Source organism: Bos taurus, chromosome 2 (assembly GCF_002263795.3).
Source record: "Bos taurus isolate L1 Dominette 01449 registration number 42190680 breed Hereford chromosome 2, ARS-UCD2.0, whole genome shotgun sequence".
In the NCBI taxonomy this organism is placed as follows: domain Eukaryota; kingdom Metazoa; phylum Chordata; class Mammalia; order Artiodactyla; family Bovidae; genus Bos; species Bos taurus.
Genome location: NC_037329.1, coordinates 8,963,192 through 8,979,799, shown reverse-complemented (window position 1 = coordinate 8,979,799; position 16,608 = coordinate 8,963,192). Strand labels below are relative to the sequence as shown.

The 16,608-nt window shown below is 34.6% G+C and overlaps 1 protein-coding gene and 1 long non-coding RNA gene across 3 annotated transcripts in view; one reads left to right on the top strand and one right to left on the bottom strand.

Moving 5' to 3' along the window:
* The window catches only part of CALCRL (calcitonin receptor like receptor), a 128,721-nt gene that overhangs the window by 40,644 nt on the left and 71,469 nt on the right, over positions 1-16,608 (bottom strand). For both annotated transcript variants that reach the window (XM_024975202.2, NM_001102107.1), the window contains 7 exon segments: positions 10,859-10,949; positions 10,595-10,683; positions 9,283-9,374; positions 6,849-6,984; positions 3,803-3,913; positions 3,599-3,711; positions 2,134-2,225 (listed from right to left, as the gene is read on the bottom strand). In XM_024975202.2, coding sequence (XP_024830970.1) covers positions 2,134-2,225; positions 3,599-3,711; positions 3,803-3,913; positions 6,849-6,984; positions 9,283-9,336 — 506 coding nt within the window. In that variant the 5' untranslated portion in view covers positions 9,337-9,374; positions 10,595-10,683; positions 10,859-10,949.
* LOC132342942 (uncharacterized) overlaps positions 1-16,608 on the top strand; it is a 100,016-nt gene that overhangs the window by 81,619 nt on the left and 1,789 nt on the right. The window lies entirely within an intron of this gene.

The following is a 16,608-nucleotide window of genomic DNA, read 5'->3' as shown; positions in this document are numbered from 1 at the left end:
GCAAAGAGTCGGACACAACTGAGTGACTGAACTGAAATGAACTGAATGATGCCTAGATAATGTCTTAAATCAAAAGTGCCATTAAAATTCCCCAAAGTAATTCATATTGAAGGTTCTTAAGAAGGCACAAGTTTCCCAAAACAGAAATTATGATACAATGTCTAGACTCGCTGATTTTGAACCCATGAAAGATAATCATTTAGTTCATATGTAATTTGCTGTACTTTGAATTGTGATGCACTGTGGGCTAAAAGCTGGTGTTCCAGTTAAAAGGGAACCTAACTTCCAATTATCTAATACTTTTTCGATTTGAATTATTTTGATGTGCCATTACTGTAGTCGGTTCTGAATCATGTTCCAAGATAATTGTTTAAGAAGATGAAGGAGGGGAGAAGGAGTAGGAGGAGTAGGGGGTAGGAAGAAGGAGAGAAGGGGAAAGAAGAGAGTAAGAGAGAGACAATGAGAGTGACGGTAGTGATGATACAATAAAGCACACTTACTGTTCACACTACATTCTGTAATCACTGCTGGTGATCATATTTATGAAGACCATGTTAATGTATAAGATAATGTATGCATGTTTTAGAATTTACTTTCCTATCAATTTAAAAAATCACAGCTAATGGACAGAATTAAGAAATTAGAAGAGGAGGGTAAAATGGGAATTTAGGATTAACAGATAACACTATTATACATAACAGAACAATAAGGTCCTACTGTATAGCATAGGGAACTGTGTTCAGTATTTTGTAATAACCTCTAGTGGGAAAAAATCTGAAAAGAATATATGTGTGTATATTGATGTTGTTCAGTCGCTCAGTTGTATTCAACTCTTTGAGACCCCATCCCATGGACTGCAGCATGTCAGGTATCCCTGTCCTTAATGGTGAGGGATGGTGTGTGTATATATAAGTATGCATCTCCTGGAGATGGTGAGAGATGGTGTGTGTGTGTGTGTGTGTGTGTATACATATGTATATATTTGGGCTTCCCTGGCAGCTCAGCTGGTAAAGAATCTGCCAGCAATGCAGGAAATCCCAGTTTGATTCCTGAGTCAGGAAGATCCCCTGGAGAAGAGATAGACTGCCCACTCTAGTATTCTTGGGCTTCCCTGGTGCTCAGACAGTAAAGAATCTGCCTGCAATGTGGGAGACCTGAATTCAAACCCTGGGTCGAATCTGAGTGACTAAGCACAGCACAGAACACGTATATATATTGTATATATACATGCATACATACATACAGGCTTCCTAAGGCGGGTGTTAGTGGTAAAGAAACTGCGTGCCAATGCAGGAGACAGACATAAGAGACATAGTTTGGATCCCTGGATTGGGAAGATCCCCTGGAAGAGGGCATTGCAACCCACTCTAGCATTCTTGCCTGGAGAATCCCATGGACAGGGGAGCCTGGCGGGCTACAGTTCATAGTGTCACAAAGAGTCAGACATGACTGAAGTGACTTAACACACATTGCCATATGTATATATATACACACACACACACACTGACACATGTATGTACATATAACTGAATCACTTTGCTGTATACCTGAAACACTGTAAATCAACTATATTTCTATTAAAAAATAAATTGGAACTGACTCTCCCTCCAGTTCCCAAAAGAATAAACTGCAAGTAAAATTCAAAGCATAATTTAACTATTTTAAAGATTATCCCCCCAACACCAGGAAAATTAACCTAACCACAAATATTGAAAGTATTATTTTTAATAGTATATATTAAAAGTCATTGTTATTTTTTGCACAAAATACAGTTCTTACAATGTACTATGTATGCTGATAGTAAAATTGACCAAGAAGTTGAAAATTTAATTGGGCAGACCTCTAATATTTCACAATTTCCAAAGCAAATACACATAGGTTTGCATATTGGTTTTGGTTCCTTTCTTACTGCATGACAAGTTAAGCTTCAGAGAGTTCATCAATCTCCTTTCACTACATTTTATAAAGTCAAGACAAAGTCAAAATATTTCAAATTATTTTAATAAATTTATTTTAAATATTATAAATCATCTATATTTCATGTATTTTATCAGCACATGACATAAACATGGATATGACACTGCATTCACCAAAGATAATCAGTAAATTAAAAAAAGATTTTCATGTACTTACTTGAAATAAAAGAATATGCCAAGTGAGATAAGCAGTGATGCAATAGATAATACATGTCCAATTATAGTCAGGTAAAACAAATTCAGTGCAGTCTGTAATTTGTATGAATAAAAAATTAATTAATGCTAATATCAATGCTATACTTCTACATGTGTATAAGCCGCAAATCAATAAAATAATATCTGTTTTTAAAAACATGTGATCTGATAACCTAAGCCTTTAGCAAGCAAGCCAGTAAGTATTTGAATACATCTTGAATGAAGAATATCTATAAAAATTTATCAGGTGATACCAAAATTTATAAATTGCTATTTTTATTTAAGACATTAGAAATCATATTAAACATATGAAGAAATAAATTTATTGATCTAGGTTTATAAAATGTGAAACCAGCATTTTAAATTTTGGAAGACATTGACAATTTTCACTCCATCAGTTTTGCACCTTAAATTGATGATTTGTTTGTTTAATTTGAATGCCAGGTAAGGCTTCTTTCCCAACTACGTTTCTTTTTTCCATTTGACAAACTTGATACTCCAAAACAAATCTCAATTTAATAATGTATAGGGGCCTCTGATCTGTACAAATAAATTATTTTTCTTGGTTTTAACTTTATCTCTTTGATTTTTGTCTTTATTGTAACTTAGCATTTTAATGTGTATTTATATATATATATGTTCAAACCCTTCTCTAAATAAATAAAGAGTACATGATTTATAATGAGAGCTGGCAGTTATCAAATGCTTACCATAGGCTTGTTAGTTTTCTAAATATTTTACTTGTATTTAGTCAATTCCTATGAAAACCTTGAGGATGGGTTCATTATCCTCATTTTAGACAGGAAGGGACTGAGGCAGATGTTCTAGTTTGCCCAGGGTCACAGTGGATAAAGAGCAGAAACAGGAAGTGAGAAACCAGAACTCAGTTTTAATCACTGTGACAAAGCCTCCACACACAGACGCGTGCAGATATGTGCAGGCACTTTGTATCGAAACTGTATTGTGACGAACTATGCTAACCTTGACTTTAATGTATGATGGACGTTAAAAGTGAGAATGCCAGTGAGGGTGACCTAACAGCCAGTCAGGATGAAAGTCTTTGGCTGGGATGGATAGGTCTGTTTAAACCCCCCTGGGCTTGTCTTGTTCTCTTGAGCACAATTTCTGAGTGTAACTATAGGAGTTCCACCACAGATGAACATTTCTTTTTTCTTACTTTTAAACTATGTTTACTTTGGAAAATTCTAAACTACAGTACTGAGACATTGACTTGTAAATAGAAACTACTTAGCTGGATTGCTTCTTCAGTGTAATGACTAAATCTGTAATTATTATTATTATTTTTAATGAAAAGGCTTTACAGTGGAATGAATGAACACTAGCTAAATTTTCTCCGATATTATATCAGTAACTAACTTTTACAGTAGATAGTGTAAATTCAGTTTGAATTTATAATTATTACGTACCTTCACTTTCTCATGTGTGTTAACATTACATTGGGTATAATTTGTCCATGTTCTGTTGCTTGCTGGATGTCTAAACCAGTTTCCATCTTGGTCACAGATTTTTGTAACTTTTTCTTTAAAATTGAAAAGGAAATAGTAATTTAGTTAAATGAGGGTTTATTAAATAGATGTCAAAGAGATTTGTATACACATTTCTGCTCTTACCTGAAGGATCAAAATCTTGAAAGTAATCGGGGCAGTGCTGCATTGACTCCGTGCCCGCAGCGACGTCGTTCCAGCACAGCCACCCATCCCAGGTTCTGTTACAGTAAATGCCTTCAGGAGAAAGCAAACATCAGGCTTACTAACCTCCCTCTAGTTATACAGAAACCCCTGAAGTCCTCATGGTTGACCCACACTAACAGGGAATACAGACTATCTACTGAAAATGAAGACATCATATAAAATCTTTATAACAAGTACTTGGATTATTTACAAAGTAGTTATTAGAATAACTAATTGTTAAATTTAGAAATATCTAAACAAATATATATTTAGCTTTAATTCTCATTCTCAAAGGTAGCTATTTATCCAATAAATTACATGGTCTTTGCTGGTTTTCCATAACCATGAAGTATTGGTTAATTCGTGTCCCTATTTTTGAAATTCAAAAATTTGGGAAATTGGAAACGTGTTTTATTTTAGAAACTGTGTTCTTAGGGCAAGTTATAGTATTTTTTGAGGTGCACAAATGAACATTCCAATATTTCCTATTTTACCACATTAACCCTGACACACACTTATTTAGAGTCCTTCACCAAATTCTAACTCTTATTTTCCTTCCTTTTCTTTTCAAATGAAATAAAAGTGTTTAATCTCACATTCTTTTCTTACCTACATTAAGAACAAGAACCTTTTACATGAAAAAAAGTTTAAAGGCATAGAGAAATAAAATGACTAAAACTTTCTAAAGTTATATAACAGTCTGTAATCAAAGACGGTAATTTTTTGCCATAAGCACACATAGATAGAAACTTGAATGTTGCATGAACTGTTTATTATTATTAACAGATTTGCATAGCAATCTCAGAATCAATCTAGGCCTCACAGAAGTAGAAAACATTCTATCGGCCTGAAAATCTAAATATTTCTAATTAAAAATAAAACTCATATAGTCTGTTTTCCCTCCTGTGATTTTCAAACCCTTTATTTAAATAGCTTGCATCCACATTATTACCAAACAAAATGCATTTTGAGGCCTGTCAGAGAAAATTTTCCTGATCCCATTTTAGAAAGCACTTTAGACAAGTCCTTACAGAGCTCCAAAAGATTCCACAACACTGACTACATGATAGAAAGGTCTAGAATTTTCCCAGCTGTGTTATATGGCATTTGAGTGAGACATGAAAAAGTTTTCCATTAAAAAAGTTTTTGTGGTCAAATAGATTTGGAAAACACAAAGTTAAACACATTTCTTTACTATAGGATTTTTTACAGTATTTAAAATTACAGAGAACGTTATGAATCTCCAAGAGGAAGATTTATTATGTAGTGATCCTGAACTTTATCACAAAATTATTTGATTATAAAACCCTCATAAATATATTCCTATTATTAAGAAATTAGATTTGAAGCTAGCTTGCACACATATCTAGATCATTTGGAAGGCATTAATTCAAAAATTTAAAGCTAATAACACTTAGACTTTAATGGAATAAAGTGAGAGGCCAGATCGGTTAGCACAGAATTTGTATACAGATTTTAACTATTTGATAATTCAGTTCCTACTGAACTAATATCAGATAGTTTGTCATTGTCTGACATATTTTAGAGATACTGGATATATATTGTAATAAAAATATTTGGACAGATATATCAAATTGCTTCGATATATATCGGTTAGATTAAGATTCCAAGAGTTGATCAATACAGACAAATTGTTTATTTTCTCTTTCTCACAAGCAAGTTAATTTTGACACTTACAAATATTAACAGTAACGTACTTTTAACATATCATGTATATAACAAGCATGTTTTATACTATAAATATTTTCTCCCCAAATTAAATTATTTGTTTCTACTGATTTAAAAATATCTAAAGTCTACGTTTTTCTTTGTTTCATTATGAGTTTTGCATTTTATATTTTAAAGATAATCCTGTCTTTAAGGTTGCCAGATAAAAAACATAGTGTTTTCGTGCTTTGGGTTTTGTTTTTGGTTTTGCTAAATTTGGCAACTCTACTTGTTGCCAGAATTAAGAATTACGGCATATATGTGACACTTAGTAGGTCTTCAATAAATCTTTCAAAAATACCTTAAAAATATCTAATGAAAACAGAAATTCATGGATTTCATTAGCTTTGCTACCAAATGTACTATACATAGTATGTGTTATGCAAAAAATTGTCATTTTATTAAGCTCCTATCAAGAAGTTTGTGAAAAAAAGAAATATAGAGCACATAAACTGAAGATCGACTATCATTGATTTGATTCAAGACATTTTTTATTTTAAATATCTTTATACTATACAAAAATACTAAAAATATCCCTGTCGCATATATTTTTATTAGAATTTTTAAAAATAGGTAAGATAAATTGGGGCTTCCCTGGTGGCTCAGATGGTAAAGGGTCTGCCTGCAATGCGGAAGACCCGGGTTTGATCCCTGGGTCGGTAAGATCCCCTGGAGACGGAAATGGCAACCCACTCCAATACTCTTGCCTGGAGAATTCCATGGATAGAGGAGCCTGGTAGGCTACAGTTCATGGGGTTGCAAAGAGTCGGACACGACTGAGCAACTTCATTCACTCACTCAAGATAAATTACATAATAAGATGTTCTTCACAAATAATTAAAACTGTACATATACTAGAAATACTAGCAACCAACCCACTTTTCGGAGAAGGCAATGGCACCCTACTCCAGTACTCTTGCCTGGAAAATCCCATGGACGGAGGAGCCTGGTAGGCTGCAGTCCATGGGGTCGCGAAGAGTCAGACATGCCTGAGCGACTTCACTTTCACTTTTCACTTTCATGCATTGGAGAAGGGAATGGCAACCCACTCCAGTGTTCTTGCCTGGAGAATCCCAAGGATGGGGGAGCCTGGTGGGCTACCGTCTATGGGGTCGTACAGAGTCGGACACGACTGAAGCGACTTAGCAGTAGCAGCAGCAACCCATTTTTAAGAAGGAAACTAAGAGACCTGCAATGATGTAATGGGGTAGTTTTCTTATAATCTATATCAAATGTATTTAAAATTAGTCATGTTTACCTTCTGTTTGTTGAACAGGGTCTTGCATAATTTTTTGGTAACATTCATATTGAGCCGTCATGATTTTATTTCTAGTAACACCCAGCTGAATTAAGTCATCGGGGTTCTCTTCTTCGGATTCTGCTATAACAAGAATCTAAGGATTTAAAGAAAATAAAATTTCAGAATTGTGAGAATGTTAGAGACAGTCTGTCACAGTGAAAAATATAAGTACATCGATGTGCTGCATGATCAACAGGCTCTGGGGGGCACTTCCTGACTTTCAGTGTTTGCCAGTTTCCACGTTGTAAATATCCCCACCTCGTCCAATATCCAACCACCACCAAGAGCTGCCAGTGGCATCACTGGGAAGTACAGTCCACAGTTCCCCCTCAGAGCCTGTAGGGGCCGGCTCCAGGCCAGCTTTCTGGAATGCAGACAGCTCTATTCAAACTCCACCTCTACCTTTTAACCTGGCAATGTAGAAAAGATATTTAACCTCCACCCCACCACACAATCCCACCAAAACCTCTGCTTTCTTATTGTAAAATGGGTTAAAATAGTATCAAGATAACAAAGGGGAAGTATCTGGCACATGGTAAATACTCAAGCTTGTTGCCATTTTTATATTTACATTTTGATAAAATAATGCAAGTTCACTTATGTTGTTGGTTAATAGAGTTTTAATTGTATGCACATCAATAAATGTTTTAGATAAGGTCTATATTTATATTCTTCCACTTTAGTAGCATTATTTTAAGCTTCACTTACACTTTAATTTCCACATGACTTTTTTCCTTGTTTCATAGCATGAAGCCTATATACATCTCTCTCCAACTTTATTTCTTCTTAGCTTTTGCATTATTCCTATTTTCCATAAACGGTTATCTTTCTATTCCTGTGTTGATTCCTTAATTTTCTTACTGCTGTTCTCTAGCAGTAAGTTGAATTTAATTTAAATGTAAAATAAATAGTAATAGTCCCTCTGTGTGACACCACTCTAGTTTCCCATCACCTCACCATCATTCAACATTAACTTTTTCATTCCTAGTTTGGTTTTAATTTCTTAACAAAGATTTATGCAGTTGTTGCATATATATGCAGTGCTGCACATATTAAAAATGGAAATTTACAACATCAAGGAAAAATATTTTTCTCCTGTTTTCAGTTTTTATAATTGCATAAAACCAATATCATTTTTATTCTTACTTTAAAAGCCAGATATGCATGTTGTCTGAATGAATTCAAGAGAAACGGTCACAATTCCTTAAATTACAATAATCAGGTTGGTAATCTCTTACAGAATTACCTGCAGGGAACCAGCTTTGGCCCGTGCAGCTCATTGGCAGGCTTAGTTGAGGCTGGGAGCCAGAGAAACAGGAGTCCTGTTTCTTGAATTCTAGTCTATTTACCTAAGATAACATCTGAGAAGCCTAGAATTTGGACTGCTCTTAGACTTGAGAATGTTTTTAAATACAAATGCTAACAGGAATGTAGTCGTGCTTTTTTCCCATTTAAGTTTTCTATATTTTTCTTGAGTCTCTTTGCTTGACTCTTCCTGGGGTTTACTTGGAAACACCACAGGAAAATTATTTGCTGGCACAGAGTTAGACGAGATTGTATCTCTCTGTTTCTCATACATATGATAAGAGTATTTGTTGTTGTTGTAGTAAGAGTATAGTCACTGCTTTAATAAGGGAGAAAAAATGGGAACAAAATACTTCTGTAAACAAAAATAACATTAACTGTATAAAGCATACAGCCCCTCTAGTACAGCAATTGCTTTTTGGTCATCCTCAGTCTACCCTCCACTTCCAGCCCCACCTCCCCTGCATATACATGCAGAGGCTTGCAGGAGAGCACATACTCACATACACATCTGCCCCAACTTAGCCTCAATGCCTGTCAGAAAGCGGACATTTAATACTGATTTGAATGAATGGATGAGGAAATTAATTTAAAACACAGTGATTGGTTCCAAAATGCTTTTCGGTCAATACAAGTCAATCAGTTGGCAGAATGGGAAGAAAATCAACAGGCTGGAATTGCTTTTTTAACATAGCTAACTCAGAGTCAGCAGGTCTGATTGAAAATATTTCATCTATTATGTATGACTGGGCTATACAGCCATTCCATTTTTTTTTTCAAACTCTGGTAATTACTTTCTTCTGGTCTGCACTGCTGTATCTCTCATACTTCCTCACTTTGATACCACCCCTCCCAATGCAACATAATACTAGGGTGCCTGTTACAGGACTAAAAGCCTAAAAAGGTACACTGGAAGAAAATGAATTATTGCTGTGTTGATTAGATATAAAAGAGTACTTTATTTACGTATCAAATAACTATATGTATGTAATTTTGTGTTATTAACCTTTATCAATGGTGGGTATATTAGAAGTTAAAACAGAAATAATCATAGGAAGGGGGATACATTTGAGAAATTTATGCTTACCATGAAAAAAGGCAAGAGGAACAGAAAAGACAGGAAAAACTTTTTCTCCATCATTAAAGCCAAAATGAAATATGCTATATATATAAATCAAACTGCAATAGAAAATAAAAAATATAATTCAGCAATATATATGAAATAAATATACATGGCTCTTAATAGGAATTTCTTTTAAACCTCATGATAAAGAAACAACAAAAAATAAAAACTACACGATAATTTTGCTTTAAGGATTTGATTAACAGTTTTATGCATTACAAATATTATAAGCGTCATAGTTTAAAGTACTAAAAGCTAAATTAAATACGTTTTAATTTAATTTAGTTAGCTTTTCAAGCAGGAAAGCCTCTTACAGATGTAATTTTAAATAATCAGAAATCATCTTTTTGTTTGTTTGTTTCTGTCAAACATCAACATGATTCAGCCATAGGTGTACATATGTCCCCTCCCTCACGAACCACCCCATTCCACCCCTCTAGGTTGTTACAGAGCCCAGGTTTGAGTTCCCTGTGTCATACAGCAAATTCCCACTGGTAATCTACTTTATATATCCTTAAATTTACCAAAATTTGGATAAAAAAATTAGAATAAAATGATAAAAAGTATCAAAGTCTCATAAGACATAAAAGCACAACTTTTGATAGCATAGTTTACTATTAAAGCTTATTTATTTCCAATAAGTATTAATCTTATTTTTAATTTTATGACTCTTTAACAATTTAAAGGAAAAACTGAAAGCTAGCATCCATAAGTCATAAAAAATGGACTTTTACTTTAATAGAAATTACTCTTCACTCCAGGATTCACTTTTTATAATAAAAATAGTTCCCTAACCCATCTATATTATTAAAATAAGTTTAAAGGATATGGACAATAGCAAATAAAAGTATTTCTGTCAAGTGTTTGTAATGTTGGATATAGATCCCTGCTAACTTCTTAATTCTAAGAGGCAAACATTGCAGGAATAAAGTGTATGGCACTTACTCTCCAAAAGTTCCATCACCAATCTACTCTGGTAGCATTTTTATGAAATATAAATGACCATGGTTTATCATAAAATATATTTATTTAGCTGAATTAAAAACATTTTTCAAAGGAGATAAAAACTAATCAATACATATTTGCCAGTGAACTATGAACTTAGATTTAATTTCATTAGGAAATGTGATTTCTATTACAGGGCAAATGTTAGAATAAGAATTATAAAAATCTTTTCTTCATTTTACCTATCATTTGTATTATTGCATGCGATGAGAGTGCACCATTAACAAACACACAGAATCCATGCCACTGCTTGACCTCATCAATGACTTACCTAAAAGAAACTTTTCTTTATATTGTAGCAATCTTCCAAATAATGTTTTCTTTTCAGTCAGCTACACTGGGATTTTAGGATTAGCTGATCTTAAAAAAATACAATGAAAAAACAAAGTATTACATTAATTTTAGATTTAAAAAATCATGTTGTAATAGAAAGAAAACAATGAATCAAAGTTTTTGCAATTTAATGATTAATGAGTTGATATTTTAGTTTTTATTACATTGTACCATGAGAAAAATCTAATTTTCTGATACTTACAATCACAATTGTCTCCAGACTCAAATCACATTTTCTCTTGGATCCTATTCAAAATTGTCTTGAAGAATGTCTTAAATCTGGAGGTCATGACCTGAAATATTGATATAATAATTGTATTTCAATGAACAAAATAATTTCCATGATAAATTAAAATTTTCAAAGAAAATGCCACTAGTAAGATGATATTTTTATTCAGCTACTCTGATTTTTAAAAATCTTTTGCTTACAATATTTGAGTTTTGTCACAAATATTTGTTGTTTTCCATTATATGGAGAAGTTTATGTCTATTTTCATTTATCCAGGATGGTTGAAACACTGAGCAATTGACTATTTTACTTAAGTAAATATCAAAAAACTAGAATACAATAAAAGAATTTTCAAATTAAACTGTTTTTTAAACTTCCTTTGAATAATTTGAGCTTTCCTGGTAGCTCAGATGATAAAGAATCCATCTGTAATGTGGGAGACCTGGTTTGATCCCCGGGTTGGGAAGATCCCCTGGAGAAGGGAACGGCTACCCATTTTATCTAATATTTATTGGAATGTGTTAGTCTTGGTTATTTAAATCTAATTCCCTAGCTGATGTGGTTCCTCACAGACAGAAACCACATTGATTTTTCTTTTCTTTGTGTCTGGAATAAATGAAAAAAATGAAGAAATAAAGTACTTTAGGAGCTTAAGCTTACAATCCAGAACACTAGTTGTAACTATTAGTGAATTATCATTTCTTTTATTAGAAGACTGTAAGTAGTGTTTGAATCTATACTGACACTGAAAATTGAGGGGAAACTTCAGCATGTTTACTTTTTTACAAAATTAAAGTCCTTTATTCTGTCTTTGAGTTCAGTGGTTGGTTGGGTATTTGGATTGAATAAACAGTAGTTTATCGTACTATCTTTGGAAGTCATAAAGCTTAAGCCAAATTTAAAACATTAGTAGCCCACATTTTTTCCGTATTAAATATGTATAAAATACAAAGTTGCAAAGGAATATGTAAAGGAATATTATTTTATTTGGAAATCAGATTTTTATGAAACAATGCTTTGATGATTTACACAATGCAGGATTAAATTATCCTCAATGCATACATGGGCTCAAAAATTGAAGGAAAAGTTGTCTCAAAAAACATGTTGGAAGTTTTCCTATATCCAACATATTTGAAAAACATTTCATGCAACACTAGCAGCTATTTTTGTTGCTAAGCTAATGGGTTTCAAAATCAGAGTTCCAAATAATATCTTAGTGAAATATCTCTTAGTGTTCAAAGGATCATTCTGGCACCAAAAATTAAGATGAGTTTATTCAACTCACAAAATATTGATTAGTGCAAGTAATAGCTTTTATAGCTTTCTTACTTCACCCTATTGCCTAGCAATTTGGAAAGTGGGTTACTAGGAACAAGATTATATTCTGCACTGTATATATTTGTAGCATTCCTAATCAAGGGATCAGGTTTATGATCCCTGGTTTTATCAAACTTTGAAGCAGCAAGTTTGGGTGGTAGTTTCTAAACAACATGGTGGATACTTACTTGTACTCTTTAGATCTGGTAATGTCTATTTCTTTGGAAAGAATGATGCTAAAGCTGAAACTCCAGTACTTTGGCCACCTCATGCGAAGAGTTGACTCATTGGAAAAGACTCTGATGCTGGGAGGGATTGGGGGCAGGAGGAGAAGGGGACGACAGAGGATGAGATGGCTGGATGGCATCACTGACTCAATGGACGTGAGTCTGAGTGAATTCCAGGAGTTGGTGATGGACAGGGAGGCCTGGCGTGCTGCGATTCATGGGGTCGCAAACAGTCAGACACAACTGAGTGACTGAACTGAACTGAATGTCTATTTCATGCAGTGATCCAATTTGCTTGAATCATCTACCCTACAAAGGATTTATCAAATTTCCTTCCTGGCAGACATATGGCATGAAAATGCTAGTGATGGAAGAATCACCCCTTTTACCAAGATTCTTACATCTTACATCAATTCTTACATCAATAATGTAAGAATCATGACTAGGCATACAAATAATGCCACTGCAGATACATCTGAAGGTCAGTTTAGGTTAAGCCTCATATTTATGAGTATAATGACACAATTATTGTCAGAAGTATGCTTAACTGTATGCCTCAGCTTACAATTAATCATACTTAACCAACTCACTGGTTCTTTGTAGACAGCTTCTCATATGTTCATTTAGCAAGCGTTTCTCTCCTCTATGTTTAGCTTATTCCAGATTTATCTTTCCTGAAGTTCACATTATATTAATTGATCAAAGGTGTTAAGTAAATCATTGTAAATTTCTCATACCTAGTTAAGTTATTTATTGACAATTGAGTTTCATGTTGCTTGCCGAAATATAGTAGGTCCCATTCAATTTTGAAGAGGTATCAGTCGTGTCCTACTCTTTGCGACCCCATGGACAGTAGCCTACTAGGCTCTGCTGTCCATGGGATTCTCCAGGCAAGAATACTGGAGTGGGCTGCCATTTCCTTCTCCAGGGGATCTTCCCAACCTAGGGATCAAACCCGGGTGTTCTGAATTGCAGACAGACGCTTTAACGTCTGAGCCACCAGGGAAGCCCAGTAGATAATTAAAGGAGGTCAAATTAAATGACTAATTCTGCCAGGGGATTTTTCCTAGTGAGCTCAGGTTTGTTTAACAGGAAAAGCGCTGCTTCAAAACTGAGAAAGCTCAAATTTAAACTCATAAGTGAATTTCTAATCACAGTGGTACTGGTAGTAGTTACTGCTGGCCTAGTCTCACAGATCCTAAAAATACTATTATCACATCTCAAAATTAAAATAGAAGATTCGGTTTTACTATTAGAAATAAAATAACTTTCTTTACTGTATACATGAAATAAAAAATAGTTTATAAATAATCTACAAGCTTCTTGCTTAAAGAATCACCAAAATAAAATTTAAATGACATATTTCATCACAGAAAGAACTCTGACTTAAGAACTCAAATAACTTTTGAAATATAGCTTCCTAATCACTCATTGCTTTGTGTAGCATCTTCTGGGTTCATTTCTTAAAATTGCAGTAGATCAGCAACACAAGGCAGTTCTCCCTTTTTTTAACAGTTTTGCATTTCCAAATCCACAAAATTTAACCAATCTTCTTGGCTTGATCAGTTTAAAAAAAATCTTTTATTCTACCTAAACATAATAAATCAGTGTGACTTAATCATTTACCAGAACACAAAAACATAAATCCAGTGCCTTTCAAAATTGCTTCTTATTTTCCCAAATTTTTATTATACATGTACACACTTCTCATAAATTTTTCTTAGTAAAAATTCTTATTTTTAGTTGACCCATCTAACCCTAATATTAAAAGTGTATGTTCACTCCAAAATTAAGACAAAAGACCAACTTTAATCTTCTACTCCATTTCCAAAATATCTTGGATTGTCACAGGCCCTAAGCCATGTTCTTTGCTCCATTTATTTATCTAGTTACTATAAAACTGGCTAACAGAAGCATTTCCCACAAATATCTAATTTGCCATTAAGTATCCCGAATCTTTGTGTGAGCAAAGTGAGGCTGTTTCCTATCCAAGTACTTTCCTTTATAGCATATTAAACAAGCTTCATTTTTCCTGATTCAAAACAAGGGAAAAGCACTCTTCACTCCCAATATCCTACATGTCTATGGCAAATGTCAACTTCTTTCTCTCATTCACACTATATGGAACAGATTGTGCCACTAGAAAAGTGTTCAAGTACAAGATCCTGGTTACTTTTTATTATCTTCTCACTGCTTATTTTTTGGCAAAACCTAAGTCTTTGTGCTAGAATGATTCCTGCTAATTACCATCTTTACTTGCACTAGAGTCTTTGAGAAAGAAATGCCCTTATTTCCCCACCCCCATCCTGACCTGGACTGTTCCTAACACTTTCAATACGTGAAGCAGTAAGAAAATTAAAATATAAAGTGACGTCTCTTTCTTGAAGATCTGTTACTGGAATGTAAGAAACTCAAATTATTAAGCCTTTGAATGAACAAGTAACAAATCATTGTTGTAACATACACCAGGGTTCCACCGAGTGTGGGTTAATGGATCACCTGTATCAGAATCACCCCCAGAACTTGCTGAACACATTAGAATGTCTAGGCCCCAGAAGAGAAACTCTGAATCAGAACCTTCAGAAGAACTTGGGAGTACTTTTTGTAAGCACCCGAGGAAATTCTTGGCCTGCTAAATTTTGGGAAGCACAATACAAACACATCATCCTCATTTGGCCGTGCTGAAACCTGGACACATTTATATTCCTCTGTCTCTAGGTGCTGGCCAGACTATTTTAAAAGTGTTATTAAGTATAAATCAAGCAAAATATTCTGCAGTGTTCCCAGGCACAATTACTACCTCAGAACTTCCAGAGCAAGTTATTCAAATATATATGTTTAATATATATATTTGACATTTCATGTAATATAATTATTACTCTATACTGTTCATGCTTCTGGATTGTGAGTACATGAAGAATAGGACATGCACCATATTTGTTAGGTAGTTAGGATAGGAAAACGGAGTCCAAAATAGCAAAGGCTAAAAGACAAAGAAGGGAAAAGCCCATGAAAGTAGAATAAAGGAATGTCCGAGGACCAGAGTAAGGACGTCAGGTGAAGCGAACAGCCTTCTGGTCAGCTTAATTTACGTAGGGCAGGCTCAAGGGGAGGAGACAAAAACATATAAAGAGAGGAGCCAAAATTGAACTGGGGGCTTCTCTTCTCTTCCCGTCTTTTGGGCCAGCCCACCCTCATGCCTCAAGGATGTATTTTCCTTTGCTTTCTAAATAAAACTGAGCCGTAACAGTGGTCCATCCATCACTTCAAATTTTTGCTGCAGTGACACAGAACCAAGGAAATTACTCCCCAGACATGTTCATCCCTGTGACTTCAAACCCTAGCAAAGTGGGGTATAAAGTGGGTACACAGTATGTTTTGAGTAGGTTATTTACAAAATGAATTCAATCGAGTTGAAGAAATCTGGTATTGTAGGATGTTCTCAGCTGTGTCAAACATATTATAATTTTCTGACACCTTTAAAAAGTCATTGCCTGGATTGTACTCCAAGAGATTCAGGTTCAGTGCCTCTTGATTGTGGCCAAGGGATAAGCTTTTTATCAAGTTTCCTAGGTGATGCAGAAATATGCAACTAGAGTTGAGAACCAGTGGTACAGACAGAATCCTGTGGTAGGCAGAATAACAAGCCGCCAAAGATTCCCATACACAGTCCCCAGAATCTGTGATTTTAAGGTAATGGACCTTAAAATAGAAAGATTATCCTATATTTTCATGAATTATCCTGGTAGGCCTAAACTAAGCCCTTCAAATAGAAGGGGAACATTGACGAGTCTGTCAGAGCAGTACAGCAGAAGGAAGGAAGCAGAAGAAAATAGCAACAAAAAGGAGTTGATCCACTGTTGCTGGCTATGCCATGCAGGAGCTCATGTGCAAGGACCAGAAACCAGACTCTACAGTGACAAAGGTGCCAGCAAGCAAATGTGCACCTCAACTGTACATCCTCAAGGAACTGAATTTTGCCAACAACCTGAATGCGTCCAGAAGCATATCCTCTCCAGGACCTTCAGAAGAGAACACAGCTCTGCCAACACTTGACTTTGGCCTTGTGAGACTTGAAATAGAGAAACTAGACAAGCCCACAGGGCCTCTGACCCATAGAACTGTGAGATAATAAACGTGTTGTTTCAAACTACTAAATTTGTGGCAATTTGTCAGAGC